This window comes from Rattus norvegicus, chromosome 2 (genome assembly GCF_036323735.1).
Source record: "Rattus norvegicus strain BN/NHsdMcwi chromosome 2, GRCr8, whole genome shotgun sequence".
NCBI lineage: Eukaryota > Metazoa > Chordata > Mammalia > Rodentia > Muridae > Rattus > Rattus norvegicus.
Genome location: NC_086020.1, coordinates 58,944,132 through 58,956,419, shown reverse-complemented (window position 1 = coordinate 58,956,419; position 12,288 = coordinate 58,944,132). Strand labels below are relative to the sequence as shown.

Sequence of the window (12,288 nt, the reverse complement as noted above, 5' to 3'; positions counted from 1 at the left end):
CCTTGAAGCATACAGCAGTCTAGTCAAGATACATAAACCTCTTTCTACTGTAGCATGATTGCATATGCATGAGTTAGCCAAGTAAGACCAGAGCTGCCCAGTGAAATCTAGACACATACTACTCAGGGACAGGATGGTAAGTCTAGTTATTAATGTGCGTGTAGATATAATCTGAGGCTATATGCACTGAAATACAACAATGAATACAGGTAAAGGGCTGAACAATGCAAAAAATGTTGTCAATGAATTACTTAAAACTAAATGTAAATGGGAGAGGCGCCATGGAGTTTCTGGGGATGACTCTAGCTGAGACTCCTAGCATGGGGATATGAAGTGGCCACCTCCTGTAGCCAGGCAGGACCCACACCAGGGAGATAAGGACATCAACTTAGCCACAAAACCTTCAACCCAAAATTTATCCTGCCTACAAGATGTGCAGGGACAAAGATGAAGCAGAGCCTGAGGGAGTGGCTAACCAATGACCACCCAACACTGAGACCCATCCCGTGGGAAAGCACTAGTCCCTGACACTATTAATGATATGCTGTTATGCTTGCAGACAGGAGTCAAGCATAACTGTCCTCTGGGGGGCTCCACCCAGCAGTTTACTGAAACAGATGCAGAGACCCACAGCCAAACATTGAATGGAGCTCGGGTAACTGAAAGGGACAGGAACTTCATAAGACCAACCAAGTCAACTAACCTGCTCCCAGAGACTGACTGAACCACCAATCAAAGAGCACAGACGGACTGGACTTAGCATAACCCCCCAACCCCTAGCCCACAGAAATAGCAAATGGTCTCATGCCAGCCCCCCAACAACTGGAACAGGGGCTGTCCCTTAATCTGTTGCCTGCCTGTGGATCCAATTCCCTTAACTGAGCTAGTCTGTCTGGTCAGAAGAGGATGCATCTTGTCCTGCAGTGACTTGCTGTGTCAGGGTGGGGTGGTACCCAGGGGGCTTTCCCCTTTTCCCCTTCTCAGTGGAGAAGGGAAAGAAGAAATAAGGGACTGTGTGAGGGGGAATCAAGAAACGGGGAGGGTAGGGGTTGGGGATTTAGCTCAGTGGTAGAGCGCTTGCCTAGGAAGCGCAAGGCCCTGGGTTCAATCCCCAGCTCCGAAAAAAAGAACCAAAAAAAAAAAAAAAAAAAAAAAAAAAAAAGAAACGGGGAGGGCTTTGAGAGGGATGTAAAGAGAATTAAAAAACAAACAAACAAACAAACAAAAAAAAACAAAAAAAAAAAACAAAAACCCCACAAAGAACTATAAGTAAAATTCAGTAAGTAATGTTCCAAATATAGATTTAGGAATATAGAGTAGGATTTTGTCCTACTGCAAATAGGACAAAATAAATATCATTAGGTAGTACAAAGTACTTACCCCATGATTCGAGAAAAGTAAATGCAAATACCGTTGTGTTTTCCTGAGTACACAATCTCTGGTCCAGTCAAACCACTCAGGCTTGCAGCCTGCATGGCTGGGTTTCCAACAGCAGACATTGGGGTTGACATGGTAGGAGGCTGAGCACCTGTGCACACATAAGAAAAAGTCTCTTAGAAGTATATTCTAGGCTCATCTAAGACTCAGGAGCTCCAACTTACTACTGCTACTTTGTTAAATACAGTTAGCAAACAGCCTTCTAAATTCACATCTCATATACAGGGCCAGTGCAGCTCTCAGCCTCATCAGACAAGCTCCTTTGTGCCATAAATGGTGGCTAACAAAGAAGCTGAAATGCAGAGAATGAGGATCTGTAGAGGCTTTAGTCCCAAATGGCACAGCCCAACCCCATCCCAGCACCAGAAGGCACAGGGACCATCATGGGAAAGGGCATGAAAAGCCTACAAGAACCAGAGGTCAGAAAGACCCAGGAGAGAGTGTCTTCTGCACGTGACAGGGCTGCTGCACTCATGACCTCAGTCAATATTCTAGCCCGAAGAGAGAAGGGCTCCCAAGCCTCTGCCTCTAGCTGAGGACCCATTAACAGTTGAGGGCTTCTGGGTTCTAAGGGTGGTTATGGCCTTTGCATGCTCCAGTGGATGGCCCCATGTCCACTGGTGTATGGACAGTACAAATTGGACTGGGTGGGCTATTAAACAAACAAACAAACCAAACCAAACAGGACACAAGGTTGAGAAGGGCTGGGGATTTGGGACTATGGTTGTGGAAGGAGTTGTGGGTAAATATGATCAAACACATTATATGCATGTATGGAATTCTCAAATTAATAAAGACAAAAGAAAAAAGAAATTGTATGTGTTTAGAAATTTCAATACTCCATTTGGTGTATCCTGACATGAAAGGGAAGTGTGTAAAGTTAATGAATAGATACCCATTTGGTTTTGTTTATAAGAGGTAGAGACATGGATGGGCTTTCTCAGCTGTTTTACATTGACTGTGAGGATCAAACTCAGGTCTTAATGGTATGTGAAGCACTTTACCACCTGAATCATTTCCTCAACTTTTTTTTAAAAAAGGGATCATGCAAATTAGTTCTTTCAACATTAAGCATCAGGAACAATAATTGTTAGTTCTTCAAAATGGAACAGAAAAAAGGTACCATGGGATGGTGTCCCCAAAGAGGAAGGATTTGGATAGGGACTCCCAGTAGGAACAGGAGAACCTGCAAAAGAAAACAAAACAAAAAAACAGTGACATGTAAAATACCTTCCCAATGCTTTGAATCTGATCAAGATTATTTAAAGAAGCTACGTATCAATGTGACTGAGAAATGACAGGCACTACCTACTAGAGTCAAGTTCCAGACACACATATATTCAACTAGACATTCTCCCATTTGGAAGATATAGATACAGGTGTTCTTATCACTTGACTACTCATCTCTGTCCTTTTCTTTTTTAAAAAGTCTTTTCCCTTTGAATGCTAAATGACATCTGTAAATACTATTGCTTGCATATTAATTTGCTTTTTAGTATTCATTAATGGTTCATTATGGCCAGGGTGATGACAGCACACGCCTTTAATTATGACATTAGGAGACAGAGACAGGGGAATTAATTTTTGAGTTCAAAGCCAGTAGAAAGTTCCAGGCCAGCTAAAGCTGCATAGGAAGACTTTAATCTCAAAACAAAATCAATCCCCCCACCCCGTAAAAGATCCCCAAAGAGTCAGCAGTCACTATCTAGAGACCATTCACTAGTGACACAGAAGCACTAATAAAACATCATGTCGTACTCACTAGAATACATAGGAGAGCCCAGGATGGGACCAACGTTACTCGGAGTGGGAAGAGTAGCTGGAAATCTCATCTGTGCCTCACCACCATACCTGTTTGTGTGACAAGAGTATGAGTTCAATGAAAATGACAATCTTATAAACACTGGGATAATCTCTGCTCCTGTTTAGCTTTTATACAATGGGTAGAGACTTTGCTGTATGGTGCGCACAGTGAAATAAATATATATATAGCATAATCCTTCAATAAATGATGATCTCAAATTGCTACGAGGAAATCAGAAGGGACTCACTCTAAGTGTAGCTGGTTTTGTTGGCTCTTTCTTCTGACTTCTCCACCCTTTGACCCCATGGGAAGAGAGGAAAGGATCTCTGAATCTACTTTGCTCTTCTTGCTTCTTTTTTGCATGTGTACTAACAAATTGTGACCTACCCCCTCAACAACTAACAACCCAACCCAACTCTCGAGGACCTGGAATTTATATCCTCTCTACGAAGTTCCCAGACTCCCAAACATTGCACAATCGAAGAAACTGTGCAGCTGATAAAACCATGCCTCAGCTGGAGCATGGAGCAAATCACATAGTTAGCTGCTGTGGACAGTCTGAAGCAGTGCCATATCCCACACTTGGGATTAAAATGAAAACACATTCATATAACATTTCTGTAGCCTTTTTTTTAAAGAAACCAAACTTCCAAAATTGTCTCTGTCTAAAAAAAAGGACATGTAATCAATAGTTTTTTTAATGTAGAAATAACAGTCTTTCTAATAGAATACACTTAGTCACATTTAAAGAAAAAAATTAAAGATTTATTTATCTTTCTGTAAATGTTGTCTTGCCTGAATGTATGTCTGTGCAATTGAATATGGAGGCCACAGGAGAACGTCAGGTCCCTTGGAAGTAGAGAGAGTTGTCAGCTGCCACGAGGGTGCTGTGAATTGAACCTGGTCCTCTAAGAGGGCAGCCAGTGTTCTTAACTCGGCCCCCACGAATTTAAAGATACAGCACAGGCATTCTTCAAATTTCTGATTAAGTATTTTATAGAAAGTGTGACTGAGGAATGACAGATACTACCTACTAGAGTCAAGAACCAGCCACACGTGTTTTCACCTAGACAAAGAAACTCTGAAGGCTGGGGCATAAGTTAATGACACAGTGCTTGGTTACTGGAGTCCTGGTTTAATCCCCAGTACTGCAAACACAAAATCAAAGAAATCAGATTTTAAAACCTACCTCTGACACTATTTCCTCTCTGAATCTGTCAGCACCATTGACACACATGCTATACATTGATACACATGCTATAGAACCGGTTGTTTGAAGAAGTAAGGAAGATGGAGGAGAGTCGATGGCAAAGTGCAAAACAAGAGGACAAAAAGAAGCGAAGAAAACCCAGAGAACAGTGATGCATGCACTATGCTCTTCGGCCTATTCCACAGGCATTCCTATCTTTCTAGATTTTACTCTTACTAATGAAGTTTAATAATTTGCCTATCTCCTCTGTTTGGCAAAGCCTTAATTATCACACTGGTATCATCTAAAAAGTGGCCCAAGAGCAGTGTCTCTTTAATCCCAGCACTCAGCCAACACAGGATGCATGGTGCGTCCCTGTCTACAAACAAACAAACAAACAAACAAGCAAGCACCAACAGCACTACTAACAACAAAACCCGAGGGCGCAGAGAGAGTCAGCAGTTCTGAGCACAGGGTAGGCCTGAAGGAGACCTGGGTTCTGTAGTGAGCACCCACATGGAAGCTCACAGCTGACTACAATTGGGAGTCATGGGGAACCCACTGCACTCTTCTGGGGCCCAACAGAACTGCATGCATGAACTGCACAGATGCAGCAGGGAAAACATTTATACACACACAATAATTTTAAGTGGCCTTGGAGATTGAGCTTAGCATGTGTTCAATTTCTGGTACCAATAAACCAACCAACCAGCAAAGAAAAAAGCAGGTCTTTTATTTATATATAAATATTTCATAATATTTTAAAGTATTTGATGAATAGTTTTGAACTAAGGATGTAGCTCATTGGTAGACTGCTTGGTATTTATATAGCATGAGCAAAAACAAAAACAAAAAAAAAACACCCAACAACAACAAAAACAAAAACCCCAACAACAACAAAACAAACCTACGTTCAACTCTCAGAATGCCCCTCAATGAAATGCAGCTCAGGACATAACACTCTCTCTCTCTCTCCACCTGACATACCTAAAGAATGCCCGCGTAGCCCAGGCAGACACCTCTCTGTCACAGGCAGCGGTGGAACAAGCAAGAATAAGGCACGTCGCACAAGCTTGGTCTTCCTGAAAGGACGAAAGCCCAGGCATTAAAGACAAATCCAGAGCTCACGACAAGTGCTCAATAAATACTTGCTGATGGAATGAAATCAACCGACGTGAAGAAAGCCAACAGCCTGAGGTGAAGTTCAGCTCAGGCACTAGTGTTTAAGACACTTTCTCTTTATTAAGATCTTCATCAACTGTTACTCTATTTTATTCTTCCTCTTTCTATCTTTTAGAAATTATCACCAAGAGCCAACACTCATTGAGTACCTATCTTGTGGTAGGCACTATTTTAATAATCCAGTATTGCTAGGCAGTGGTGGCACATACCTTCAATTCCAGCGCTCAGGAGGCAGAGGCAGGAGGATCTCCAAATTGGAGGCCAGCTTGGTCAACATACAGAGTTCCTGGACAGCCAGGGAAAGAGAGAATCCTGTCTCAAACAAATTCAGTATATATTAGTCCTTGTAGCACACAGTGCTTCAGGATAATGCAGTTTACATACAACCAAAGTGTAGTGAATACAAGTATCTCACTCCACTGGAAAAGGGTTTCATAGCAGATAGTCTGAGTCCTGAATCTGTACTTACCTTTATTGAGAAAGTCCTAATTTTACATAAGCCTTCTCAGTTTTAAATCTATCAATTCTAATATTGCTATTAAGTACTAAGTCTCCACATTCTGCCTCAAGTTCCTGCCTTAGGTAATTCCATGTGATGGGGAACATACACACAAGTGCATGTTCATAAGGTAATGCCTGGTGCTTTTAATAAAAAGCCTATTTATCATACAACTTCAATATCGTTATTATAGTTCAGTAAAATATATCAACATCAGAGAATAAATGTGGAAGAGTCTTATAACATTACTACTTTCAAACTCAATATATATGTGTTGATTCGAGTACAAAAGAGAACAGATAATTTCTGTGTATTACATTGTTTTACTTCTTGTTTACAAACTATTTTAATATTTTAGTTTCTTTATTTAAAATCCCTCCCTGCAGTTCATAGTTACCTGATGTAATTTGAAGAATCTCTCAATCTCTTCTCCATCCCCTCCCACGTTACTCACAAGCAGATGTCTCAGCTGATCTACGGGTCTAAGTTTGTGAAACATAAGACTACCCTAAGAGATCAAAACAGAGAAATAACATGAGAAAGTGATTACCGAGCCTGACCGGTAGGGGGTTGGAGATGTAGCTCAGAGATGCACAGCCCTTTAAGTTCTGTCCCCACGAACACACACAAAAAACCTGGTGGTAATAGCTGACTGCTACCGTACTTAATAACGAGCAGCTCCGAGAACACAATGAAGTGGACAAGAACAATTTATATTAAAACAGCCAGCCTACCCTCAATTTCCATATCTGTAAAAAAGAGCCTTGCCTTTCTCATGCTGATTCAAAATCCAGGGAATTAGTTACATTATTCACTGGTTATATTAGCACATGTATGTCTATTTGTACAAAAATAAAGCTGGATCCTTAGACACCCAAAATACAGGATACACTCCAAACAGATGCAGGGTTTAAAGGGCAAAATTACATTATAAAGAAAAAACCTTAATATCTACGATACATAAATCTTAGCAATCTTAAGATAATAAATAACAACTCTAAAGAAATGGTGATACCATTATGGTTATGGCACAGATTAGAAGTACCACCTCCACCTTTTTTAGTATATGTGCTGCCGAAGCGAGCACCACCTCCACCTTTAGACGCCTGCTCAACACTGCATTTCCAAATTCTATAAACAACTACAATACCAGGACAAAAGGTGACAAGACAGCCACTAAGTGGTTAAAAAGAAGCATCACACATCACATGAAAATGTCAGAGGGACCATGCACTATGCTCCTCAGAGAATCTTGCAATTTAGGGCATACAAACGTTTCCCCCCTTAATTTTCAGACTACATTTGATGTGGAAACTCTGGGAAGCAAAGCCAGAGAAAAGGAAGCATCACTATACAGAACAGGGACTGACAGTGTACAGCAATATATAAACACTTGCAAAGGCAACTAACCTCATTCTCACCAGAGAGTAAATGTGTCAGGGCAAGTTATGGTGAAACCTAGTCATAGACATGCCTAGTGAATAAACACAGGAGGTTGGCAGTGTCTATCTAAAGTACAGACACGCATACTCTCGTATAAGGAAAACTAACAGCACAGCACTAGGGATGCACATGAAATAAGGAAAACTAGTTTAACAGGGCACATTTACACACACAAAAAAAAAACCACTGCCAAATGCAAATTAGAAGTATAGGCATAAAAACCTACAAAAGGTATTTTTGAAATTTAAAAAGGTATATGATACCGTATAGAATGCTAGCATTTACTTAGAAATATTTACATTATTCTCTTAATGTATCTGTAAACAAATATATAGATATTGACAACACAGGTATCTGGATAGGAGACGTTATTTTATACACTTTCTAGGTCAATGCATTACTGAGATGACACCTGAGAGTATCTGACGAAAGCATTAAATAACTACACCAGGGGAACGGCTGAGCAGTCATGGATGCCGAGCATGCTGCAGTTCCTTAGTTAAACTGTCAGCACTACAGTGAGAAAGAAAAGAGTTTGGCATATTTGATATAGTTTCTTTCCACCATGGTAAACAGATGTGCACATACCTGTGCTGAGAGGAGAACGAATTTCTTTGGAGGCAACATGTGCTGTTGTACAACAACTGGGGAGTCAGTTATTGGAATATGATCTTTATTTAAAGGCGTGATTATTTTATCTACTTTTAATTCATCTATTGCAGAAAGAGCCCAGGAATGGCCATCAACACGAGTTGTCATCTATAAAAAAAGAAATATAGTGTTTTCATATTTGCTTTAAATCACACACGTCAAAGCTTTTGGAAAACAAAAAATAAAAAAAAAACAAACCTCCCTAGTTTCAACAACATAAATATATTCAATATATACTTGGCTTTTTACCTTTTATTTTGTTTGGTTTTTGAAATAGGATTTCTCTGTGTAGCCCTGGCTGTCCTGTCGTAGATCAGGCTGGCCTCAAACTTAGAGATCTGCCTGCCAGCCTACCCAGTGCTGGGATTAAAGGTGTGCGACACCGTTCCTGGGAAGTTATTCATTTTCATTTTATGTGCATTAGTGTTTTGCCTGCAGGTGCCTGTGTGACAGTGTCAGATCTCCTGGAGCTGGAAAGATGAGAGCTGCCATGTGTGTGCTGGGAATTGAACCCAGGACCTCTGGAAGAGCAGCCAAGGACTATGAGCTCAAAGTACCTCTCCCTTGTGACAGGACAAGGGTTTCCCCACCTGTCTCAGCTGGAGCCATCTTTGTTTCAACCTGAAACTGAGCCTTCCTTTTCTACCCACCGTCCTGGGGAGAAGTATGCTGTCCTGAGAAGTACCCTGCACTGTTCTAGAAACAGGGTTGAAATGCCCCAGCTAACCAAATGTTTTTGTCCTCTGATAAACTGCTTGCTTGCTTGCTTATAAACTCCTGCAACTGGCAACCAGGATAGTTTTTCTGTTCTTTGCCTGTCCTCCTTGTAAAATGCTTTCTGTGAGGAGAGTTTTTCCCCACACAGTTCCTGACTACTTCAGTACAGATCCTCGGTTTGGAATTTGGTTGTACTGAGTGGTCTTTGGTTCTATCTAGGAATTTGGTCCTGATTCTCATAACCACCTTCTGGTTTACTACTGTAACTAGTGTCTTCACTTCTACAAAGTAACAAACTGAGGGTAAAAATAATGACTGACTTAAAAGCCTTCAGCTAGGTGTGATAGTGAAGCTTCTAATTCCAGAATTCACAAGATTGATGCAGGGGGATTACCATGAATTCCAGGCCAACATGGGCTAAGATATCTAGTTCTAAACCAGATATAGACAAACAAAAAAACAAAATCCAAACAAAGAAAGGCCCAAACTCCCAAAAGCAGAGCGAACACAACACATTAAATGGAGGTGGCTGGTTTAGCTGGGCCTGGTTAGCAGAGCAGCTGACTAGCATGGAGAAGCAGAGGACACCAGGGGGAGAAGAGCTGACCAGGAGCTGACCAGGACAGCCTCAGTGGACTCACGGTAGTGCTGCTCCAAGGGCTGCATACATTAAAGCTAACGCTTACCAGGCGCGATGGCCCACATCTTTAATCCCAGTGCCCGGGAGGCAGAGGCAGGAGGATGTCTGAATACAAGGGCAGCCTGGTCTACAAGGGCAGAGCTCTCTTTCAGAGAGAAACCTTGTCTCACCATCAGCACCACCTGCTACACACACACACACACACACACACACACACACACACACACACACACCCAACACAGTGGTGCACACCTTTACTCCTAGTAGATCTCTGAGTTCAAGGCCAATCTAGTCTAAAAAGCGAGTTACAGGACAGCCAGGGTTATGTAGACAGATCCTGTCTCAAAAACAAAAACGAAACAGAAAACCCCTCAAAACTCTAGTCAGTGTGTGTGTGTTTATATGTAGAAGAGACATATGTAATGAAATGTTGGCAATTTTCTTGTGAGGTTCAGTTTAGCACTGAAACCATTTTAAAGTTTTCTAATGAATCTGAATACTTTAATCCTGAGTGCTAAGATTTTTCTGATTAATAAGAATACTTTACTTTAACCCCAGCACTTGAGGCAGAAGCAGGAGCGTCTACAGAGCGAGTTCCAAGACATTCAGAGCTGCACTTTGTCAAAGAGAACCTTTGTCTCATAAAACCAAACAGAAGGGAAAAAAAGACTACAAGTGAGATGAACTTCACAGGTTAGTAATACAGAATTCTAATTCAGAGCCTAAGTAGCTCATCACTAACTAAAATTAGATTTAAATGTGATGAAAATCATTTCAGAAAAATCACATTTATTTTCAGCTATCTTACAGAAAACATTCTAAAATGGTTCCGGGGTCGGCAAGATGGTTCAGATAAGACAATGATCTGAGTTTGCTCCCCAGAACTCATGTAAAGATGGAGAAAGAGAAGCAACTCAACAAAGCCATCCTCTAACATATACAGCTCCCACAAATACAGAATACAAGGGGGAAAACAAGAGCGCCAATGTTCTCTTTTAAAGACATTTTTAGAATCCAAGCATGGCATGCTGATAATCCTATCATTTGGGATGCAGAGGACGGTGGGTCTCTGTGAGTTCAAGGTTAGTCTGGTTTAGCCATCTAGGATTACATAATGAGAACTGCCAAAAAGAAAGATTTTTGCTTGTTTAGTTATTACTGTAATCATCTCTAGTCTGACAAAGTCAAAAATAAGAATTATTAAGAGATATTTCTTCACTCTAAGATTGCTTTCTTTGGGATGGAGAGATGGCTGAGTTAAGGACACTTGCCAATCTTGGGGAGGACCCAGTTTTGACTCCCAGCATTTATATGGTGGTGGCGCAATTCCAGTTGCAGGGAACTCTTTGTCCTCTCATAACCTTAGTGGGTATTAGGCATGCACATAGTGTGTGTACGTACATACATATGTACATACATATATACATACATACATGCATGCATGCATGCAGGAAAAGCACTATATGCACATTAAATCTAAAAACCTTAAAAAAAAAAATTTAGGGGCTGGAGAGATGGTTCAGCAGTTGTTAACCCTGACCGCTCTTCCGGAGGTCCTGAGTTCAATTCCCAGCAATCACATGGTGGCTCACAACCATCTGTAATGAGGTCTGATGCCCTCTTCTGGTGTGTCTGAAGACAGCAACACTGTAGCCATATGCAGAAAATAAATTAATCTTTTAAAAAAATTTATTTTTCTTTCTTTAAAGAAATCTTTGCTTGTGCACATTAGTGTGTAAGTGTGCAAGGAAGCAAGAAGGGGGCACCAGCTCCCTTTCAGCTAAAGCTACAGGTGTTTGAAAGCCACTTGACGAGAATGCTAGGATCAGAATTTCAGTTTCCTGATTGAGCACCAAGTGCTCTCAGCCTAGGAGCCATATCACCAGAGCCACTCGAAGAGTTCTAATCATACACCACTGTGGAGGTAGCCATAATTGGGAAGCCAGTTACTAACCATTCCATTTCTCATTTAAACTGTTTATACTTGGAGTAGGGATGTGTGTAAGCAGTTGAGTGCCTGACTAACACGCACAGACTCTAGGCCTGATTCACAGCACCACATACAACTTTTACTAAAGTCTCAGCAACTGACCTGAGTTTCCATCATTGGCTTTTGGAAAGGAAATGTATCATGGTTGACACACCATAAAATGTCATTATCTTCATTTTCTGAGGCTGTCATCAGTAAAATTCCTAAAAGTCAAACACACAGAATATTATTACCTGATGCTAAATAATCTGCATTCTCAACAGCCTTAATTATCAGCCATATATACAATCTATTCAATGGCACAAACAGTCTGATGGGGAGAGAAAAGGACCTTGCTTTAAATAAAGTGCTTAGAAAAGATCAGCAACCTAAAAATGCTTGCAAATATATTGAACACTTTTTTTAATTTAGAGTTTCTGAGATTAGAATATATTTGGTAATTGGTTATTTTATCAATTTCATTAACGTAAAAAAACTTACTCAGAATATAAATTTTTCTTAAAGTCACTAACTTTTCAGCTGGCAAAGAGGTCTATGTAGCAGTGAATTCAAATGCATCCTGACTGAAAGGTGACATGGGTTCCAGGGTATGCTTTCCTATGCTTGAGTCCAGCTCCTCTACCTACACTGCACCATGAATATGGGCTTGAGTGACATCAATCCAGCATCCATTGTTGGTGTAGGCCAGGACGTTGTTTAGGTAGTAAAATATTCAGTGCCACTAATTTATATTAAA

At 40.8% G+C, this 12,288-nt stretch overlaps 1 protein-coding gene across 2 annotated transcripts in view; it reads right to left on the bottom strand.

Annotated features, from left to right (window-relative positions):
* Window positions 1-12,288, bottom strand: part of Nup155 (nucleoporin 155) — a 52,992-nt gene that overhangs the window by 23,743 nt on the left and 16,961 nt on the right. For both annotated transcript variants that reach the window (XR_010063579.1, NM_053952.2), the window contains 7 exon segments: window positions 11,655-11,755; window positions 8,143-8,313; window positions 6,509-6,619; window positions 5,418-5,512; window positions 3,200-3,288; window positions 2,561-2,623; window positions 1,381-1,528 (listed from right to left, as the gene is read on the bottom strand). Coding sequence is in view for 1 of the 2 variants with exons in the window: in NM_053952.2 (NP_446404.2) it covers window positions 1,381-1,528; window positions 2,561-2,623; window positions 3,200-3,288; window positions 5,418-5,512; window positions 6,509-6,619; window positions 8,143-8,313; window positions 11,655-11,755 (778 nt within the window). In the remaining variant the exon portion in view is untranslated.